At 38.4% G+C, this 23,728-nt stretch overlaps 1 protein-coding gene across 4 annotated transcripts in view; it reads left to right on the top strand.

Moving 5' to 3' along the window:
• The window catches only part of ACACA (acetyl-CoA carboxylase alpha), a 360,465-nt gene that overhangs the window by 253,367 nt on the left and 83,370 nt on the right, over positions 1 to 23,728 (top strand). For all 4 annotated transcript variants that reach the window (XM_011953628.1, XM_011953625.1, XM_011953626.1 and 1 more), the window contains 3 exons: positions 264 to 467; positions 7,375 to 7,530; positions 9,322 to 9,468. In XM_011953628.1, coding sequence (XP_011809018.1) covers positions 264 to 467; positions 7,375 to 7,530; positions 9,322 to 9,468 — 507 coding nt within the window. The remainder of the gene's footprint in view (positions 1 to 263; positions 468 to 7,374; positions 7,531 to 9,321; positions 9,469 to 23,728) is intronic.

Here is a 23,728-nt window from a genome sequence, read left to right on the forward strand (position 1 = left end):
AAGGGTAAGGAGTTGCAGAGATTTGGGTGTTCTTATCCAGAGAAAACCACTCCAATGCCAGGCCAGCATGAAATTGTCCCTGACTTGTTCCAAGAAAGAATAGATTTGGGGAGAAACTATCTGGCCACTTTTTGTAAGGTGTGCATCTCCACAAACCAACCTCTTTTTTTTTTTAGCCTTTCTATCTCAAATATGGGCAGACCTGAAACAGGTCGTAGTTACAAGATATTTAAGTTTTGTGCTTGGTAATGTGTCTGTGTCAGATTGAGGAATCTGTGCGGAGCATGGTAATGCGGTATGGAAGTCGCCTGTGGAAATTGCGCGTCCTCCAGGCAGAACTGAAAATCAACATTCGCCTGACACCAACTGGAAAAGCAATTCCCATCCGCCTCTTCCTGACAAACGAGTCTGGCTATTACTTGGATATCAGCCTATACAAGGAAGTGACTGACTCCAGGACAGCACAGGTACAATACTCAAACAGACTCCTCAGAGTTTCGATTTGGTCCTACAGATAAGACACTCGCCCTTGTTATAGAAGACCCAAACTCACAAATCCCATTGGTTCACCTGGTGGGGTTATCCTCTATGAGATTAAATGATTGTATGAATTTGAAAAACTTCATGTGCCTTTTAAGATGTACCTATGTTCTCTATCATGGCTGTTTTAAAACCATTAACCATTTGTTATGTATTGGTGAGCACTAACAGATGCCAAGTGAACCTGACTCCAGAGGTTATTCTGCAGTTTAGGGCTCTTTTTTTAGAGGGCTCGTGGGTTATTTCAGCAATCTAATCTCCGGTCAGATGCATCCTTTCTGTTTTCCCCATAATTAAATTACTCATTGACAAATGAGGTAAAGAGAATTGTTGGATTACGTCGCCAACTTCTATGTTAAAGAAGGAAAATTTCAACATAGTATAGTGGCGTGAGCCCTACCATCATCAGTGACTATCATATTTATCTGTTGTGTTCTGTTTCTGTTTTTATCATATTTACTGTGTTATCTATTATGTTGTTTCCTTTCCTTCAGAGATTTCAGGGTGTCATATATTATACAAGAACAAAGTGGCAAATTTAAACCCATTTTCAGGTAGGAAAATTGAGAATGTAAAAATAGAAAGTGAGTCAGTACACTAATTCTGTGAAGCAGATAATTCCCTTTTAATCTTTTTTACTACGTCGGTTTCTAAATATTTGGGCTTGTTACTATGATACTGAAATTAGGTTGGTTCACCATTGTTCACATTTTTGAAGAACTAGGATATTATTTTATGGCTTTGACCTGAATTCAAGAATTGCATTTCTTCTGATTAAAGGATGAACATGCTCCAGTATACATAAACAAGAGTTTCAGTCTATTCCATGCTTTGGGTGCCAGGGAGAGATTATGTGTTTCTTGTTTTTATCTATATCCTTTTAAATCCAGGAATAGAGTCAGGAAAATATATTTTTCAATCTTTTGAAGATGAATTTTTAAAAATCTCAGTTTGGACCGTTGTCAGAATGACCTTTCATTTTGTGCTTTGATTACCAGTGAGGTGGCTAGAGAAATCTATCCTATGAGAAGTCAGCAGTTAAAAATACAGAGAGTGCGCAAGAGCGTGAGTGGTGACCAAGAGAAAGAGTATTCAATATTTTTTGCTGTATTTGATGTTTTTTTTAGTACAACTTTAAAGACATTTTCAGTCAAAGCTTTCGATGGGTAGGGATGTTTTAATTAACTTCTACAATAGCTTCAGGGCAGGTCTATTCTTGTGAAAAGTAAGATGGCCACTTGAGATTTTAATGTTTTTGATAAATATGTTTGTTCTTCATAACTACTTTTTTTTTTTTTTCCTTTCCTTTATTAGGAAACTCTGAGATTTCCCTCATGCTAGCTAATGGTGACACAGGAACATGAAAGGCACAGATGCCTTCAATCGGGTTTAGTATTACACATGGTACAAAATAAGCACACAATAAGCATCTGAAAGAATGAATAAACCACCTTCAGCCTGAAGGAGAACCCCTTTTACCTAGCGTCCTGCATATTTTAAAAGCCCTGAAGGAAGTGGTCTACAGGCTCTTCACTTGAGAGAGTTCAGGAGCCACTGCCACATGGGAACTAACTTTTGAGCCTGTGGCTAGAGGTGGAAACTGACAAAAGGAGCAGCCTCCAACCCAGTTCTGGTGCTCCTAATGCCTACATGGTGCTTATTGTCAAACTGTTTTTCCCTTTCTTTAATGAATCATTGTATGAATTTAATACAGAACCATGTCTGTTATTCATTCATTTGTTTTTTAAATTTAATATTGATTGACTACTTATAGTATGTCAGGCACTATGCATATAAAGACAAAAAGCAAACTACTCAAGAAATTTACATCACAATGGAAGAAGACAAATGATTTGTTTCTCTGTGGCAAATATGTGCTATTATAAATAAGTACAGGGTTCTAAGGGAGCAGACTGTGGGTCAGAAATTATTTTCTGAAATCTTTTTGATGGCTTCTGGTGAAAGTTGTGTGATATATAAAATGTGTGCATATTTTCACGAACTTCTAAAACATATACTTTACCAGTTTTTAGTTACTGTGTTCATTATAGTAGAAAATGGAACTAACATAGATAGTTGAGTATTCAGGAACTCCTATTACTATCAGCCTCTTGCCCTAGCACATCGTTTATTCATCTGCCAATAAGGAACAAGGTTGATTGGCTTGAGTTTTATTTTGTTTCATTTTCCTTGTACAGTCTTTGTGCTATAGGCTGTAATGAACACTGATGTCAGGCAGTCATAATGGGGAGAAGAGATTTGGGTAATCCATTGCATAAGTGAATTGATTTCCAATGTGCAGTGTAAGAGAAAAATAACATTTTAGGCTGGGTGCAGTGACTCATGCCTGTAATCCCAGCACTTTGGGAGGCCGAGGTGGGTGGATCACCTGAGGTCAGGAGTTTGAGACCAGCCTGACCAACAAGGTGAAAGCCCATCTCTACTAAAAATACAAAAATTAGCTGGGCATGGTGGCAGGAGCCTGTAGTCCCAGCTACTCAGGAGGCTTAGACAGGAGAATTGCTTGAACCCAGGGTTCGGAGGTTGTAGTGAGCCGAGATCATGCCACTGCACTCTAGCCTGGGCAATGCAGCAAGAATCCATCTCAAAAGAAAAGAAAAATAGCATTTTAAAATCATCTTTGGGCCGGGCATGGTGGCTCATGCCTGTATTCCCAGCACTTTAGGAGTCCAAGGTGGAAGGATCACGTGAGCCCAGGAATTTGACAGTAGCCAGCACAACAAGGCAAGACCCTGTCTCTACCAAAAAAAAAAAAAAAAAAAAAATAGCCAGGCATGGTGGCATGCACCTGTAGTACCAACTACTCAGTAGGCTGAGGCAGAAAGATCACTTGGGCCCAGGAGTTTGAGGCTGCAATGAGCTATGATCGTGACACCACACTCCAGCCTGGGCGAGAGAGTGAGACACTGCCTCTAAAAATAATAAATAACGCTTTTATTGAGGTGCAATTTACATGTAAAGAAATGGACTCCTTTTGTGTGTGCAGTTCAATTCATTCTGTCAAATGTATACACCATGTAAGTACTATCACAGTCATGGTAGATAACATCTCATCACTGCAGAAAGTTCTCTTATTTGCCTTTGCAGTCAAAGGTAGAAGTGCCAACCCTGGCCTTAGGCAACCACTGATCTGCTTTCTGTCACTATAGATTAGTTTTGCCTGTCGTAGAATTTAAACAATGTGTACTAGTTTGTGTCTAGCTTATTTTACTCAGCGTAATATTTTTGAGATTCAGCCATGTTACATAGATTATGTGTATGTTCCTTTTCATTTTTGAATAGTATTCCGTTTCATGGATTTTTTTTTTTTTTGAGTCTCACTATTTTGCCTAGGCTAGAGTGCAATATTGTAATCATAACTCACCACAGCCTCAACCTCCTGGGCTCAAGCAGTCCTCCCACCTCAGCCTCCCAGGTAACTGGGACTGAAGGTGTGTACTACCATGCCCAGCTAGTTTTTAAATTTTTTGTAGAGATGGGGTCCCACAATGTTGCCCAGGCTTGTCTCAAACTCCTGGGTTCATGGGATCCTCCCACCTTGGCCTCCCAAATTGCTGGGATTACAGGTATGAGCTGCCATACCCAACCCCATTTTATGGATTTATCAAAATTTTTACATTCATTTATCAAAATGTTTATATTCACAGATATGTTTTGGCACGTGAGGTGACTAACTGGGAGCTCTGACATGTTCCAAGGAAACAAGGCTTTCCAGAGTTTCCATCAGATATAGCTTTGACTAGCAAGGGGCACCCCCAAAGGGCAGGCAATATCTTGACACTGTTTTCATTTCTATTTCATTTGGGGATTAGTGACTGCCAATTCAGATATTAGATGGTTCTGTATGAATTAGTGGGAGGAATTATGAGAATAGAAGTCTCTATTGAGTAGGAGAGCGTAAACTAGGACCACATGCCTGTGATGATAGTTTACAACGATTTGTGTGAGGAGTTACATGTATATTTCCTAAGTCCATATTCAAATTATTGATATTAAAAAAGACTGACTGTGTGTGGTGGCTCACACCTGTAATCCCAGCAGCTGAGGTTGGGAGTTCGAGACCAGCCTGACCAATATGGAGAAACCCCATCTCTACTAAAAATACAAAATTAGCTGGGCGTGGTGGCGCATGCCTGTAATCCCAGCTACTTGGGAGGCTGAGGCAGGAGAATTGCTTGAACCCAGGAGGCGGAGGTTGTGGTGAGCCAAGATCACGCCATTGCACTCCAGCCTGGGCAACAAGAGCAAAACTCCGTCTCAAAAAAAACCATAAAAAAATAAAAAAGGACTGAAACTCTAATTCTCGTTTTCTTTTCTTTTCTTTTCCTTTTTTTTTTTTTTTGAGATGGAGTCTTGCTCTGTCGCCCAGGCTGGAGTACAGTGGCATGATCACGATCTCAGCTCACTGCAACCTCCACCTCCCGGGTTCATGCCATTCTCCTGCCTCAGCCTCCTGAGTAGCTGGGACTGCAGGCGCCCGCCACCACGCCCGGCTAATTTTTTTTTTTGTATTTTTAGTAGAGACAGGGTTTCACCATGTTAGCCAGGATAGTCTAGATCTCCTGACCTCATGATCCGCCCGCCTCAGCCTCCCAAAGTGCTGAGATTAAAGGCGTGAGCTACCACGCCCGGCCCTCTAGTTCTCATTTTCTTATTTTCCAAGATAACCTGTTGATGGACATTTGGGGTTTTATTTCCTAGTTTGAGCTATTAGTAGTAATAAAGCTGCTGTGAGCATTCATTTACAAATATTTGTATAGATATATTTTTATTTTTATTGGGTAAATACATAAAAGTGTAATTGCTGGGACACAGTAAGTATATGCTTAACTTTATAAGAAATTGACAAACTGCCAAAATGTGTGTACCATTTAAATTTCTGCCAGCAATATACGTATGTACCTAGATTGTTTTCTCCAATCCCATTCCTCAGTGCACGATTATGTTGCTTAACTATGACCAGCGTGTCTTCATCCCAAAACTTGGCCAAACTGAGCCTCAAACCCTATACCTACAGGTCTTGTCTCTCTTAGCAGACAAGAAATGTAGTTCTAGGAAGCTGCTGCATTTACCCCATTGTCTTATTTTGGTTCAGCTTACCTGCTGAGTACAGTTTTCTCATATTGTACCCTTGCCTTACTTAACACTTTGACTCTCTTAAAACATTATTGCTTTTACTCTGACATTCCTAAGACATTACTAATTCTGCTTCCACCAGGGTGACTTTTCCTATTGACCTTATGGAAGGGGACTGGGAGCTCCAGTCTCTGGGCCTTTAAAGCAGCCTGAGACATGTTTTCCTCATAATAGGACCTGATTGACAAATTAGCAGAACACTCATTCCTCTGAGCTAAGAGGCTAAGGATTTACAGATGAACTGTACCCAGGATTTAGGAAAGTACTTAATTCTATTCTTGTGCATATATATCAGGTTCACAAATCTATTCATTAATGGTAGACTTGTGCTTATTTTTTAGGTCTGAATAGATATGTAGGTATACACATACCCTTACATCCCAATCTCCATTTGTATTCACTGTATTGGAAATTTATATTTTATGTATCCATGCATAAAGTGCCTAGTTTAGTGTTATACAACCTCTGGGCACTCAATAAATATTAATTGAATTGAAATAATGGCATCCCTTATAAATATTCATAAGCAAATAAAACTATCTAAATATATGGAGTATGAAGCACTCCTCTAGAAATATTTGAGTTAAAATGATTAAAAACCAGTGCAGTGATTTCATTATGTGACAATATAGGTATTACAGGAGCTATTCACTAGTTGTAGACAGTACCTTAAGGAGAAGTAAATACGTATATATGTATATGTTTTTAATATACATAATTTAATATAATATAGTTATTTTACTGTATATAAAATATGAGGCTATGTCTCATGGGCTAACAAGAATTAACTATCTAGATGGATGGATGAAATCCACTTCTGGCAGAAATCTTTGAAGCCTTTGCATAGATAATAATACTTATGAAGTACCATCTAATCAAGTGGACTAAAGGACTAAAGCAAAGATGATATAGTAGAGTCTTGATCTGGCCTTCTGCCATTGGGGAAAGAAGAGAATTATCTTTACTGCATAGCTGTTCTTCAACTTCAATACTAGGGCTGCTCAGACTAGTTAGTTGATGTACTTCATTTCTGAGTATATGACATTCAACTGACTTTAGATGGCTAGCATGGTCAGTCTGTCTTTGAGATGTGAAACGTGCACCATGTTTTCTTGTTTCTTTCTTTCTTTTTTGGATATGGAGTCTTGCTCTGTCACCCAGGCTGCAGTGCAGTGGCGTGATCTCGGCTCACTGCAAGCTCCACCTCCCAGGTTCACGCCATTCTCCTGCCTCAGCCTCCCGAGTAGCTGGGACTACGGCCGCCCGCCACCACGCCCGGCTAATTTTTTTGTATTTTCAGTAGAGACAGGGTTTCACCGTGTTAGCCAGATGGTCTCGATCTCCTGACCTCGTGATCTGCCCGCCTTGGCCTCCCAAAGTGCTGGGATTACAGTTGTGAGCCACAGCACCCAGCCTGCTTTGTTGTTTGTTTCAACTAATCTAAAAGTGAGAGCAGTTATGGTGTATGGCTGGTTATATATATATATTTTTGGAGTTGGTTAATCTGTGGAGAGGTGAGACCACCAAGTACCCAATGTTAAGAGGTATAGCTCAGCTACTCAACCTACCAAAAATGTTTTTGAATAGATAGCATTTGTGCAAAAAAGCCCCTCTAGGCAGTTCTCTGATTTTTTTTTTCTGTCTCTTAACTCCCCATGCCTTTTTTTTTTCTTGCAGATCATGTTTCAGGCATATGGAGACAAACAGGGACCACTGCATGGAATGTTAATCAATACTCCTTATGTGACCAAAGACCTGCTGCAATCAAAGAGGTTCCAGGCGCAATCCTTAGGGACAACATACATATATGATATCCCAGAGATGTTTCGGCAGGTAAGATGCCGAACCGGAGGGTCTGACATGTTCTAAGGAGGCAGGGTTTCCCTGAATTTCCATCAGATGCAGTTTTGGCTAGAATGGGGCACTCCACAAAGGGCAAGAAATATCTTGACACTGTTTTCATTTCTGTTTCATTTGAGGGTTGGTGACTGCCAACTCAGATATTGGATGGTTATTTATGAATTAATGAGAGAAATGGTGAGAATAGAAGTTTCTATTGAGTAGGAGAGAGTAAACTAAGATGATTTGCCTGTGGTGATAGTTTACAGTGACTTGTGTGAAGAGTTATATGTGTATTTCCTAAGTCTATATTCAAATTATGGATATTAAAAAAAAGATCTGGTACTTTAGTTCTCATTTTCCAAGATAACCCTGGTTCCTAGTTGATAGCCTAGATTAATATGATGAGAATCAATATAGATAGCATAGACAAATGGATATAGAGTTCATGGTACACAGTTTAGAGTACAAGTTTTTTGTGGGAGATTTATTATAGCTGAATAAAAACTAGCATGAGAAAATACAACATTATGAATCTCAACCTCTATATGAAAATAAATTCCTTCAGTCTGTATGGTGAATCATCTCTATGCCGCAGATTTTTCTTCTATCAATAGAAGACAAGAAAAGTGTATCACCAGTAGAAAATGCAGCCAATAAAGAATAAGGTATCAAAAGAATACTGAATTTGTCCTTTTTTAAAAAATCTATGAATATAGGATTTTTCCAAGTTCCCTAGTCAATACTACCAGTATTACCACCTTTGAATTTTAGTAGAGTAATATATGTGGCCTTAGTAAACAGTCTATGTAGAATTTCTGTGTTATTCACAAATACAAGAGATTACCTCTATGCAACCATTTGTTTACAAGTTCTGTCTCCTGAAAGATACCTTCATTTGGTATTTCCCTTTTGTAGCATTGCTAGCCTAAAAGCTGAGTGTTGCTTCTGTTTCCCAATGCCAGTGCTATAAATATAATACAAATCACATTCTATATAAATATAATATAAATCACATTCTAAGTAATTCTTCCTATGTAATAGGCATAAATACAGTGATTAGGACACACAGGTATGTATGAGTCATTTGGGCTTCAAATGTTGCTTTGAGGCAAGCAAAGAAAGAGCTGAACTAGCTCTCACTTCACGAGGGATTTATTTATAGGAAGTTGGGAATGGAAATTATAATATTTTTAAAATGAATAGGTATGTCTGTTTTTTTCAAAACTGAGCAGAATTGATCTGCACATTTACAAATAGTCACACACATCTAGTGAGCTAATTCCTGTGTATGGTCCTACAGCTATGAAAAATATTAGAAAGAGGTTTCTTCCCTGGAATTTCTAGTAGAAACTTCATTCTGGCCTTCTTGGATTTTTTTTATTAGCTGAGTGTCATGTAATTTTCCTGGATATTCGTTTGTTGTCAAGTTTCTTTAGGATTTTCTTTTTCTTTGTTTTAAGGAGTTGATGCTACTTATTTAGTTTTCTAATGTTAGTATTCCTAGGATAGTGTTGGGTCTTTCCTGTTTGTTAATGCTCTGGTGCTGATTTGGAATCACTCAGTAGTTTGAGTTTGTTGGAAAAGTGCCTGACTTTTGGCATGTAAAAAATAATTACAAATCTATTTTAACTGAGAATGGGAGCTGGAGAATTTAGTCTAATGTTTACACTCTGCAGAACACTTGGAAAAGAAAGCAAAACCAGATTGACTGAATCTTAATAATTATTTCTGTCTATATTGAAGTTATTGTCACTGATTAGTCAAACTTCTTTTCTCCACTAGTCCCTGATCAAACTCTGGGAGTCTATGTCCACTCAAGCATTTCTTCCATCTCCCCCTCTGCCTTCTGACATGCTGACTTACACCGAACTGGTATTGGATGATCAAGGTCAGCTGGTCCACATGAACAGGCTTCCAGGAGGAAATGAGGCAAGTAGTTGAAACTCCCCTTCCCTTTCTTATCTCTGTGCCCACTAGTACCAGCTTTCTGTGAGGTGTTCATTAAATAGCACTGCAGCATGGTAGTCTTGTTCAGAGAGTTATTAGAGAGAGCATTGACTGGGTATCAAGAAATTGTTAATTTTCTAGGTGTGATAATGGTATTATGATTTTGCTTTTTAAAATAGTATTGTTTTAACACAAAGAACTCAGTTTTAAAAAATTAAAAAGGAATATTGTTTTCTTTTAGAGATACAGACTGAAACATTTACAGATGCAATGATTTGCTTCTAAATAAAGAGGTGTGAGGGTGGGTGTGTAGACGAAACAGGGTTGGTCATGAGTTGATCATGGAAGCTAGGTGATAGGTACATGAAAAGAGATTACTTTCCCTGTTTCTGTCTATGTCTGAAATTTGGGGATTTTCTTTTTTTCTTTTTTCTTTTATTGAGATGGTGTCTCACTCTGTCACACAGGCTGGAGTGCAGTGGCTCAATCTCAGTTCACTGCAGCCCTGACTTCCCTGGCTGAAGTGATCCTCTCACCTCAGCCTCCTGAGTAGCTGGTACTGCAGGTGTGCACCACTACACTTGGCTAATTTTTGTATTTCTTTCTAAAGATGGGGTTTCACTATGTTGGTCTCAAGCTCCTGAGCTCAAGCAATCTGCCTGCCTCAGCCATGCAAAGTGCTGGGATTATGGTGCCCAGCCGGGATTTTCTATAATGAAAACATTTAAAGTATGGTTTTGCCTAATGTTTTTTCTTATTTGGATTCATATTAATAAATGCATTTTTCAGTGTATTTTCCATGCTCAATTCATTTGATCTGGTGCTGTTGTGAGCATGATAAATGTGTTCTTGAAAGGGCTTAATCAGAATTAGGGGTTCAAACATAAAAGAATGTAACAAGAACCCATTTTTTTATAATTATCCCAAGAATGCATTTTCTAGCCTTGGTATCCTTTCTCTCAGAGAGACCCATGAATAGTGATAAAAAGGCATATTTTGCCCTATACTCTTATACTCTTGTCCATGCATTATCATTCTTTCTGATTTTAACTGTGCTCCTAACGTACAGTTATAACAATGACAATACCAGTAACAAACATAAAAAGAGAGATATTTTTATTTCAACCTTAAATAGAATCCCTAGATAGATTTCATTCCATTGAAGGAGTAATCTTTACCTGTGTGTTCACCATAAATAGGCTGGGTAGACCTTTGGAAATGATAAGCAGTTTGTTTCTATTTTATTCAATCTTTTTCAAAAAATTTCACTATATATACAAGGTGTGTGGCTATTTCAGTAATATGCCAGTGGATGCCAATAGTAAATGATTTGGTATCAAGATGGATGCAAGCATTGGACCAGATGGAGAGTATCAGACTTGTAGGAGTCTCAACAAATAGCAAAGTCAAGAGGATTGTGGTGGGAGGATGCAAAACATTTTGACAAGCATAGATATATACTCATCAGCACACAAAGTTGAAACAGGTTTGTGCCACTGTATGTAGCATATGCCTAGTGAGCCCCTCAGCAGCAAAGAAAAGCTTCATTGTGCTAGACTTAAATTCTGATTCATTGAACAGTGTAGTCTTCAGGAATGGAAGGCACCCTTGTGAACATGGGGCTGAGAGTAAAATGGTTTTAACTAATGTAATTAAAACACAAAATGAGATTTTTGGCCACGTGAAAGCTAGCTGCAGTGCTGTGTGAAACCCCTTGCCATGATCTTTCTCTCCTGCTTTCTTTCTGCCCTCATTCTGTGTTTGAGTGAATGGAGACTCAGGGAATAGTGAAGTCCCAGAGGGACAGAGCTCTGTTCTTGCTGAAATTACAAGCACAGAGCTGCCTGGGCATGAACATGTAGTGTTTACTCTGCCAGTATGAATACAAATAGTCTTATTATACGGGCCTCTGTACCCAAAGACCACACACACACACACACACACATATACACACACACACACACACGAATTTTTTAAAAATTAAAGGTTTTTTTTAACCCCTTTAAGACCTAACAAACCTTAGTGGAAAAGATACGTCTTAAACAGTTGCCTAGGACTATAGCTATGAGTAGTAGTAGATCTAGTATAGGAGCCACATGTTTTCCTTTGTCCAGTGCTTTAGTAGTTTTGAAACCAGAAAGTGAATAGTATTTGTTCAAAAGATTTTGAGTTTTTGTCAGTTCTCACTTTCTTCTTCTTCTACAGTTTTCCCTCCTTAGTTGCCTATTTTCTTTGTTCTCTTTTTGTTTTCAAATGATTGACTAGGATTGAGGCTGAGTGTTAGCTTGCTGTTTCTGAGCCTTTGAGCTCGGGAGGAGTGAGACTGATGTTCTTTTGTGAGCAGTTAGTGACTAATGCCCAGGATGGCTGGTGAAGTCAGTCATTGGCCTTAGCTAGATTATAGGGCACTGCACAACAGGAATGAGGTTGGGGTATTAGTATCAAACTCTGCTACCAATAGCTTGAACATACAATGCAGCATGTCGAATGAGAGACTGACCAATCTAAGGATGGAGTTTCAGCAGTCAGAACTCTGAGGGACAGCTGTGCCTAAGAGATGACGAGGTGTCAGTAGGATGTATTTCCTCATGCTGAGCCCAGTTTTATCAGGGCAAGTTGACTTTCAGCTATTGCGGTTTAATTTTCTTTGGCCAAAGAGCAAGTTTGTCATGAACCTGGCACTCTACATATTACCCCAAGAATGGTGTGAAGGGAATGAAAAGAGCTCATGCTGATGAGATTTGGAGCAAATCTGTCCTGTCCCAAAGAGAATGGGCATATGAACAGAGCCTTGAGAAATAGTTTTATTAAAAAAGAGTAAAAATTTGAGCTATTAATGTTCTGAGAGCCAAGGCTCAATGTAAATGCACTGGTGGTATGTAGACATTAAATCATCATAATGTGGTGTTCTCCAAAAGTGACGGCTCTACCTGGTCATCATTGTGGGTGGTATTACCTTGAAGGATTGGAGTTTCTGGATTTGAAAACTAGCACGTGGATATAAGGAGTAAAGGTAAAATGAGAGATTCCTTTAGAGTTTTCCCATGAATTGAGGTGCTTTTCTCCATGATCGAAGGCAGAAAACCTGCACTTATCAGACCATCGACTGTATGGGTGGCCAGTCTTTCTAATTTTTTTTGTAGGACAGTAAATAGGTAAAAAGGTGATGGGACCAGGACTTGGACCAATTCAGTTCCATTTAGTTTTAGTTAACTTCTTTGCCATTTGAGGAGGAATATTGGCTGTTTCAGTAGAGATGTGACCTGCATTTTGAACATTTATGCCTGTGTTTAGAGCAGGAGAAAGAGCTTTTCTGATGCAGTATTAGCTACTATCTCCTTTCTATTTTCCTAGTTGTCCCTTCCCCATAAAGAAAGATGTAACTAAAGGAATACCACCTAATGCGTGATGAAAGGTATAGGAGAACACATTTTTCTCATTGTCATATTTGAATGGCATTACATTTAGTATGAATTTAGAGTAGGAATAAAAAAGATGTAGACTAAATCTGTGAACTACGTTACTTGCAAATAGCTCCAAAGATGAGTTGTCCAAGATTTTTCTTAATAGTTTCAAGTAAAGATGAAAATTGAGGAAAATGTGATTGCAGCATAGACTAAACTGATCTCATTTCTAGCTGCTGTGATGCTAGAAATGCCCATCACTGTATGTAAATACACAGCTGCATGAATGTGTGCTGTTGAGCCTGGATACAGAAGAAATGCAGCCATCTAACAGTTCTACTTTACCACTTCTCAATTTTGGAGGAATTGTTTTCATTTTCCTGCCAGTTTACTAACCTGTTTTGATCCTTTGGTGGAAGCTATAATTGCAGGTGGGGACATTTTGAGTAACAGTTCGCAATCCAGTACAGCTGCTTTTCGCACTAAATCCTGTTATTAAAAAGCTCAGGCTAAGATCAAGCCAAGGGCTATAACGGACTTGACAGAGAACAACTTAACTTTGCCTGGTAGGACAAAGAAAATTCTAGCCTTCTTGAGACTATGCTTATGTTTATTCTGAAATAAGTTACTAGCATTCTTTTATTTTATTTATTTTTATTTTTATTTTTATTTTTTTTTGAGGCGGAGTCTCACTCTGTGGCCCAGCCTGGAGTGCAGTGGCCGGATCTCAGCTCACTGCAAGCTCCGCCTCCTGGGTTTACGCCATTCTCCTGCCTCAGCCTCCCGAGTAGCTGGGACTACAGGCGCCCGCCACCTCACCCGGCTAGTTTTTGTATTTTTAGTAGAGACGGGGTTTCACCGTGATAGCCAGGATGGTCTCGATCTCCTGACCTCGTGATCCGCCCGTCTCGGCCTCCCAAAGTGCTGGGATTACAGGCTTGAGCCACCGCGCCCGGCCCTTTTATTTTATTTCTTTTGATCAGCTCTGCGAACTAGACCAATAATCTCTTAATTGGGCAATGCTGAAATATACGTTAGAGAGTCAACTACCATAGTAACTTTAGTGCTAGTAGAAATTAGGACCCTGTTTTTCTTACCCATATCAGAACATGTGCAGCTTTTTAACATTCTGTCTCATCATGCCTGTCATAATGAAAAACTGAGATGAGGAGATGATGTTGCGATGTTGTATTTGGAAGCAGTTATAATAAGTAGGTACAAGATGTATACCCAAAAAAGGGTTGGTATTCAGAGACTGGAATTCTTGGTATAAACGTTTTTCTAGGAGGAAAGTATATTGAAAGTTGAATGCACCTGGGGCTGGGTGCGGTGGCTTACACCTGTAATCCCAGCACTTTGGGAGGCTAAGGCGGGCGGATCACGAGGTCAAGAAATCGAGACCATCTTGGCCCACATGGTGAAACCCCCGTCTCTGCTAAGAATACAAAAATTAGCTGGGTGTGGTGATGCACGCCTGTAGTCCCAGCTACTCCGCAGGCTGAGGCAGGAGAATCGCTTGAATCCGGGAGGCAGAGGTTGCAGTGAGCCAAGATTGCGCCACTGCACTCTAGCCTTGTGACAGAGCAAGACTCCGTCTCAAAAAAAAAAAGAAGGAAAAAAGAAAATTGAATGCAATTTGATGGTTACGTCTACACACACTATCACTCTTAAGAATTATGGTAGCTCTAAGGCTTCATTTTTCCAGATGGACGCTAGGTGTCAGGGTTTTTCCTTCTCAGCAGCTTAGCATTCACATGAGCCTCTTGAATTGCCTTGTTTGTTGAGGCAGATTCACTGGTGTCCTTTTTTCAGTTGGTATAGTAGCCTTTATCTAGTGTTCCTACAATAAGCAATTGCAATTTTAACTCTTTGAATGAAGATCCTTTGTACCTTGCGTTAGGGATCTAATTTTTTTTTTTTTAAAGGAAGAGAATGATTGAAGAGGAAGTAAAGTAGTGTAAATTAAAGTTTAAAGACTAGCTTACAGCCAGGCATGGTGGCACATGCCTGTCATCCCAACACTTTGGGAGACCAAGGTTGGCGGATCACTTGAGACCAGGAGCTTGAGACTAGCCTGGCCAACATGGCAAAACCCTATCTCTACAAAATATACATATATATATATAAATTAGCTGGGTATGTTGGCAGGCACCTGTAACACAAGAATCTCTTGAGCCCAGGAGGCGGAGGATGCAGTGTGCCAAGATCACACCACTGCACTCCAGCCTGGGCGACAGAGTAAGACTATGGCTGAGAAAAAAAAAAAAAAAAAAGACTAGCTGCCATCGTGACTGGTATTTTGGTTTTAGTCCTGCTTTATGTTGTCAGGGGTGAAATGGTGGGGACAGTGGGGATTAGGGGTTCAGTTTTGGAACTGCTCAGCCCTACTAATACCCATATTTAATTATTGTTCAATTGTTGGCAATGTACTGATATCCTGTATCTCCCAAAGTATAGCAGCTCATTAATTTTTTTATTTTAAACGTATAAAAAATACAGAGTGCTATGACAAATACCCCTGCATCTACTGACCAGATTAAACAAATCTTGCCATTTTGACTCTGCTTCTCACTTACATGTCACTATAATCCTTTGAATCTCTAATTTGAGTATCAAAAAAACAATTTAGGAGTTGGTAGGGAAAGGAAGTTGGTAAGCTTATATAAGCCTAAAAGATTAGAAGAAATTAATTAGTAGATCCATTTTGACAGTTGTTAGGCTGGACCTCTTAACCCAAAGGACCTCTTATTTTAGAAAAACCACCATAACCCTCTGTCTTAATTCACTTGGTTGACATTTTCCATACTCTCAAAGGAATTGCTTGGGTTATCCTGGACTCAGATTCTAGTGGAAAGCATTATGTTCTAAAACTGTGCCTGTAGAGAGTGTGTATATGCTTATGGGTTTTGGTGGTGAGAAAAGGGTAGACCATTTCTCATGAACACAGGACCCATATATTTAACATTAGATTTTTTATATTGTTTTACTCAATTTAACCTCAAAATAGCTCCATAAATGTGATGCTAATTTGGATGCACTTTACTGTGCTTTTGTTTCCTTCTTTTGAGATGAGTTTGCCTTTTCATGCTGCGTATAGAAATTGAGTCAGTGTCAGTCTTTTAGATATATGATAGAAAAGAGGCATATTTAAATTGTACTGTGCTGAAGGCGAGTTCTGAAATAGACCTAAGCGAAGTGGGTCTGAAAAACAGGACCATGGTCTATGCATTGATTGTTCAACTTATAAAAAGGGTCTTTGCCATCAATCTGTCCCTAAAGATAGGAGAATGTTTATAAGTGCTTTAGGATCCTCAGCAGAAAAGGGTCAGATACATATGATTATGTATAATTATGATTATCCATAAATGATTATGGTTATACATAAGTATTCATAATTTGTGGTTGCCTTATTTTTCACCAAGGCTTTGAAAAATCAATTTTGAATCCTTGAGATTAAGTATAGAGAAAGATATATTATGACATATATGGTAAAATAGTTTTATTTTAATTCTATGTTTTTGTTCTTTTATTCCCATTCTGAGTAAGTATATTTGGCTGCAAGTCTTTGTCTAAAATGATCTTCCAAACCAAATTTGGATCCCTCATTAGAAAAATATGGAGGCTAATTTTGAAAAATAAGTCTTCCTACCATGGAATTACTTCTAATGAATTTCTGACACTGTTCTTGTGAGATGTAGAAACTTTTCTCAGAATTTCTTCTGAATGACTATTATTGGTGTTGGAGATTTCTTATCGGGTTGAGTAGTTTTTACTAATTTTTTTGATAGCAAAATGAGGCTCAATAACCTTGATTGACTTTGAAAATCCTAATGCATCCACTGGCTCACTAAAGTAGCACTTGTGGAGGGCTCCTTAGTTTCTTTCAAAAATAAGTCTAGAGATAGCCTTCAAACAAAAGAATGTACTTGCCAGCGTATTTATACCTGTCTTAAGTTGTAAGATTTTACTGAAAAAGAATGTGACATAGTACCCTATGTCAAGAAACTTTACAGCTCCAACCAGAGGCAATAATGAACATCAGGACAGCAACAGATGACACTAGAGAATGAGGTGTAGCGTGGGGCACCAGAGTTCAGCACTCATTCATATGATTAATGGACAAGGCTTCTGGGACTATAGTAGGCCAACTTGGTTAATTTCCATATCAACCAATTAATCCTGGGCCCCATTTCTCAAATACCACTGGCTTCTATGTGCTCCACTGCATGTTTTTTTAAAAATAATTCCTATGCTTATTAAGTTACTGTGTGTACATGTGTAAAATTACTGTGGTTTCATGTATATAAATGTTACAGGGAGAAATAATTCCCCCATTCAAAACTATTATTTCTAATCTTTGATAACATTTTCAAAGAATTACCTCTGGGATGAAAATTTTTTGCTCTAAAAGTTATATTTTTCTTACCCTTTTATCGCTGTCTAGAGAGGTTGAGGTGAGTTTGTTCAGCCATTTTTGAATTATCCAAGCATGAAAAAAAGAGTTTTTCAGCTCTTAAGAAAATCATTTTGAGCTCTTTCATATGATCACATAACACTAAACAATAGAACATTGATATCTGGCAAATAATACAATATGGAAAGGCATTGACGTATTTTTCAGCATGGCTTTTGCAAATGGCACAAATTAAGTCAAATATTGTCTTTTAAGCCTTATGGCTTAAAAATATGTATTTTAAGACCTATACAGTATTTTCTGATATTTCATCAAATATGTTTTATTAAGGGACTAACAGGAATTAAAATTACTATGACAATTATTTTCTGATAGTATATAATTAAAAGTACAGATTTAATATTCCATACAAGATACAAAAAGGGGAAAGAGGTAACATTTTGCTTTGTATCTGAAAAGGAACTCAAGCTCAGGTTCCTTCTCTCTGGGTCTTAGTTTTGTCATCTTTATGATGCAGATGATGCCGAAGTCTGAGTTAGTGCTAACATGCTTGGATTCTTTGTATTGCTGCTCAAGGGCCTTGCAGGGTAGTCATCTTCCTGGCATTAGCAGAATTAGAACAATAGCTTTTACAGACTGTTCCAAAAAAAACTCAAGCTTTAGGCTTTTAGCATGAATATAACAAATACAGCTTTAACATCTCAGCCACAGCCTAACCTGTATTTAAATCTGTATGGAAAGGTGTTGTTACAGCTCAAGTCAAAGTGTGGAGATGTAAGAAAGGCAACTGTGGCAAAGATACTCCCTTTCTGCTTCCCACAGCATAGCAAGAGTTGGTGGATACATCTTTCACCCTTAAAAAACAAAATCCTGGTATGTTTTGCCCCTTAGCTTTTCCTGCAAATTTCTTTGTTGAGCTTAATATTGTTTTATTTTGTAGTAACAACAGCAGCTTTGGAAAGTGCCTGTGTGCGCTTGCACATTCTATTCACACTGATAGTACAATTAATGTTGATGTCAATTTTGGTGTTAATTTGGGGTCATGATTAGTGTTGACACTTTGTGTCAGACTAATGGCATTTATGGGCACCATAAGAATAAATGTTAATATTATCATGTTTTCACTATCAGTTATAGTAACATTAAACCCAGGTCCTTCCAGGAGAAAAAATACATATATGGATAGATAGATAATGCTGTTCTGTATCGCTGGTGTTACTCAGCGAGAAAATGACATCTCAGGGCAGAATCCTAATCACTGTTTGGAGCATCAGAAATAATGATCACCTCTGATCGGAGGTTGTGAATAATTCATTCGGTTTGATTTTCACGTCCTGTCCAGTGATACTTTTCAAACCAAATGTGTTTCTACAGGAAAATAATGGTCCCACTTCTTATGGAAATACTGTGGCACAAATCATTTTACCCACATAAAAACAGTTAAATAAGACTGTTCTCTTCTGCTTGCCTTCTCCTTCCCATCCCCTCCTCCCTCACTTGAGCGTGTTCATTCCAGAATCAGAATGTAGCCAGAGAAATATTTTCTGCCTTAGAACTTGTATAAGGGAAACAAATATTTATTTCTGCTTATCCTTAGCTTATTCACTATAGCTCTTTTCATCCTCTTCCCTTTTTCACTTTAAGATAATTAGCTTAGGTTGATAACCCTAAACCTAATAAACCTGCTCATTGGAATGTTCTGTTATGAAAAATAACCTGAAATTAAATATTTTAATACTTATTCATGGCTATAGTAATGAAAAAATAATTTGTAGTAAGTACCTAGGACCACTTGGTTAGTCAATGCATGAGAGAGGCAGTGATCAGAGAAGACGACGCTGGCACTGCCTGTTTGAGTCTAAAACTCATTAGACCATAAACCCACCCACTTATAAGCAGGCTGTAGGCTACCTTTTTGTTAATTTCTTAGCTCTTCCATCTTCCTTCAGCTCTTAGTCCTGGCATGTCATTTTCACCAGGTTTCACCTGGATAAAAATGTTAGAGAGAAAGAGAAGACCCCCAAAAAGGGGGATTCAGTGATGGGATCTCCTTTAGTCATTATTCTTCAGTTAATATACACGGCAGATTGGGCTTAGGTGAAATCAATGAATGTCACATTGCTAATCACATTGTCACATTGTGTATACTTTTATAGTGATTGTGGAATTTTCTATATGAAATCTCCATTGTGTATATAATATAGATAGACCCATCTATAGAAAGTAATTTGACTGAAAAACTTACAGTGTACTAATTAGAGGGTGAAATATGACTGTCTTCTGAAGCTATGACCTAATCCTTTGAGATGAAGCTATTCATCAGTAGAGTATTTTGAACCATTTCTCCTGAATGTTGTGACCCCCCTTTTTTTTTCCTAAATCGAACAAGGGCAGGGGAAAGCGTTTTTCAACCTAGTTTTCATCATCAGACAGAAAGTGTTTTGCATTCAGAAACCATTTCCAGTATCAAATTCAATTTTGTCAAGTGATTAGTTGAGTTTGGTAGAGAATAATTTAAAAACACAAAGCTGGAAATGGCTATGATGCTTCTACACTGGAGGAGAGGAGTTGCTATTCTCAAGTTGCAAGCTTCCTGTCAGTGACTTTGCATCACAACTGGATTATTGTGTTGTATGCCTTTGCAGCTGTTACAGACTTGCATCTGTTGACACCATGTGTTCCTACCCATGACTGGTAGAAGAAATAGGGAGTGGGTGATTGGGTACCTTCACTGCCTATCAGTGCAAACATGCTTTTATGTACATATGTTTATAAAGTTCTTTAGCCCCCTTCAAGATGAAAGGTTCTGTATAAATATAAACTTTCGATTTTAGTACATGTTTGTAATACATGTGGTACAGTCCTAAATATGTATTTAGCTGATAGGCACTGTTCTTGTCTATTGTACAAATATTGACTTTAAAAATATAAATATGTATTTAACCATCAGACCAGAAAAACACTGAAGCAGTTACTTCTCAGGTAGAGACATTAATATTGTATAAACCTATATATACATATGTTTACACTCTACCACATCATTGCAGAGCATTTCTTTTTAGAAAATGAAATGATAACCCAACAAACTTAGTTCTTGATATTTCTTTCTCTTTAAAGTGAGTCTCGATTTTTAATTTTCATATGTTTATCTCTTTCAAATTTTATATAAATAAGATCTGTTGTAGTATGACTACAATCTAGAATTAGTTCCTCTAAAATATGGGAAATTGATTAGGCTGGTGAGATTTTTTCCCCCTTAAATTTTTTTTTTTTATTATGGAAATGCTCAAACGTACACTAAAGTAAGCATAAGTAATATAAACTCCCATGTACCTATCACCCAGTGAAGAAGTATTTGGTAGTTTTCTTTTCTCAGTTATTTTTTATTTTATAAAAAGTTAAAGTTATCAATGCAATATAAACACACACACAAAAATTCAGAGAATGGAAAAAAAACCAATACAATTTCATCATCCCAATAATTGTCACCTCATTTTGCTGTTTCTTATTTATTTTTGTTTTTTCAACATGCTTTTCAATTGATGAAGCTGTCATTCATACTATGCACTTACTATATACCAGGCACTATCCTAGGACTTAACATGTATTTAATCCTTCCAACAAACTTATGCAGTAGATTTTTATTACCCTTGTTTTGCCAGTGAAGGAACCGAGGTACAGGGAGGTTGATAACTTACCTAAGGGTGTATGGCTAGAAAGTTGAATCTCAGTTCTGTCAAATTATCTTAGATTCGGATTCAGAAGAGTCTCAGAATGTGGCTCCTGAGTCTGACCCCTTTTCTAATTTAGTATTACATCATGGGTATTTTTAAATGCTCTTCCTAGTCTTCATAATCATCATCTTATAAGGCTGTACAGAACAGTAACAGTGATCTTGCTATCCAATTTACTTCCCTCCAAAATAATTTTAGATTTTCAGGAAAGTTACAAAGATAGTATTAGAGAGTTCTGGTATACCCTTTCCCAGCTTCTCTTAATGTTAACACCTTATATAACCATGATATAATTACCAAACTAAGAAATAAATATTGATACAATGGTATTAAATAAACCACAGACCCTTTTTTTTTTTTTTTTGCCAGTTTTTCTACTAATGTCTTTTTAATTAAGGAACATGCTTCCTTAATTTCTCTAGTAAAGAAAATACCATTTCTTGGCTGGGTGCGGTGGCTCATGCCTGTTATCCCAGCACTTTGGGAGGCCGAGACGGGCGGATCACGAGGTCAGGAGATCAAGACCATCCTGGCTAACACGGTGAAACCCCGTCTCTACTAAAAAATATAAAAAACTAGCCGGGTGAGGTGGCGGGCGCCTGTAGTCCCAGCTACTCGGGAGGCTGAGGCAGGAGAATGGCATAAACCCAGGAGGCGGAGCTTGCAGTGAGCTGAGATCCGGCCACTGCACTCCAGCCTGGGCCACAGAGCAAGACTCCGTCTCAAAAAAAAAAAAAAAAATACAAAAATACAAAAATTAGCTGGGCGTGGTGTTACGTGCCTGTAATCCTAGCTGCTCGGGAGGCTGAGGCAGGATAATCAAACACTTTGGGAGGCCAAGGCAGGTGGATCACAAGGTCAGGAGTCGAGACCAGCCTGGCCAACATGGTGAAACCCCATCTCTACCAAAAAAAAAAAAAAATATATATATATATACACACACACACACACACACACACACACACACACACAAACACACAAATTAGCCGGGCCTGGTGGCATGCACTTGTAATCCCAGCTACTCAGGAGACTGAGGCAGGAGAATTGCTTGAACTCAGGAGGTAGAGGTTGCAGTGAGCCGAGATCGCACCACTGCACTCCAGCCTGGGCGACAGAGCAAGACTCTTACCTCAAAAAAAATAAATAAATAAAATAAACAATTCACATTAGCTATAAGGACAAGTTACTTAATTTCTCTGTGCCTTAATTTCCTTATGGCAATAATAACAGCTACCTTTGAGTTAATAATAACTACCATTTGAGGGCTTTTGTATGCCAGGCTCTGTACTAGTTTAATATGGTGTTACTCACAACAATACCTCCAGAAAGGATCTGTCATCCCCATTTTATAATTGGAAAAGTGAAGCTATAAAATGTTAAATGTCCAAGGTTATACAGCTAGCATAAAGCTGAGATTTGAACCAAGACAGCTTGACTTTGCAGCTTAGGCTCTTAACCACTATCAGTAGTTGTCAACTTTTACAACAGTACAGCAGATAGTAAATGTTCAATTAATGGTAGTTATTATGATAGCTATTGTTATTTTTAAAATAAAATAGTTTAAGAATAGGACTCTTATTCCATGACTTCTAAAATATTGTGGCAGACAATGTTCTGTGCCCTTAGTGTTAACTATTTTTCAAGTATTATTTTTAGAAGTGAGGCAGGGCGCAGTGGCTCACACCTATAATCCTAGCATTTTGGGAGGCCGAGATGGGAGGATCACTTGAGTCCAGGAGTTCAAGACCATCCTGGGTAAGATGGTGAGACCCCGTCTCTACAAAAAATAAAAAAATTAGCTGGACATGGTGGTGACACACACGCCTGTGGTCCCAGCTACACAGGAGGCTTAAGCCCAGGAGGCCAAGGCTGCAGTGAGCTGTATTTGCACCACTGCACTCCAGCCTAGGTGACAGAGCAAGACCCTGTCTTAAAAAAAAAAAAAAAAAAAAAAAAATTGAAAAATAAAAAGACTCTGGAACTAGCAAGCATTATTACTCCCTTACTATGTGTAGTGTTCCTGGGAAGCACTAGAGGAGATTGATAAAATTGTTCAAGATGGTAAGCCAAGAGCAATCCTAGGCAGCCTATGATTAGTTATCAGAAGAATTCTCAGGCTGGGCAAGGCGGCTCCTGCCTGTAATCCCAGTAATTTGGGAGGCCGAGGCAGGACGATGGCTTGAGGCCAGGAGTTCGAGACCAGCCTGCAACATGGTGAAATCCTGTCTCTACAAAAAAATGCAAAAATTGGCTGAGTGTTATGGCACTTGCCTGTAGTCCCAGTTATTTGGGAGGCTGAGGTGGGAGGATTGTCTTGAGCCCAGGAGTTGGAGGTTGCAAGTGAGCCAAGATTGCACCACTACACTCCCACCTGGGTGACAGAGCGAGACTCTGTCTCAAAAAAAAAAAAAAAAAAAAAAAAAAAATTCTCTACACAGAGGTCTTAGTAGGAGATCAGAAAAGAGAGGAATTACTTTAGGCCGGGAGAAGCTTTACTGAGGAAATGGAATTTGGATGAACCTTTTGGAATGGGTAAGATTTGGACAGAGTGAAGGGAGAGGAGAGAGAAAGACAAAGTTTTTTATGTAGAAGTTAATATAGTAGATTTCTGCTTTTAATAGTGTGTTTATCAAACCCATGGCTATTATTTTCTTAATTTCACATGTGGGGACCTTGAAACTCAGTAAAAT

This window comes from Colobus angolensis, unplaced genomic scaffold (genome assembly GCF_000951035.1).
Source record: "Colobus angolensis palliatus isolate OR3802 unplaced genomic scaffold, Cang.pa_1.0 Scaffold37, whole genome shotgun sequence".
Taxonomy (NCBI): Eukaryota; Metazoa; Chordata; class Mammalia; order Primates; family Cercopithecidae; genus Colobus; species Colobus angolensis.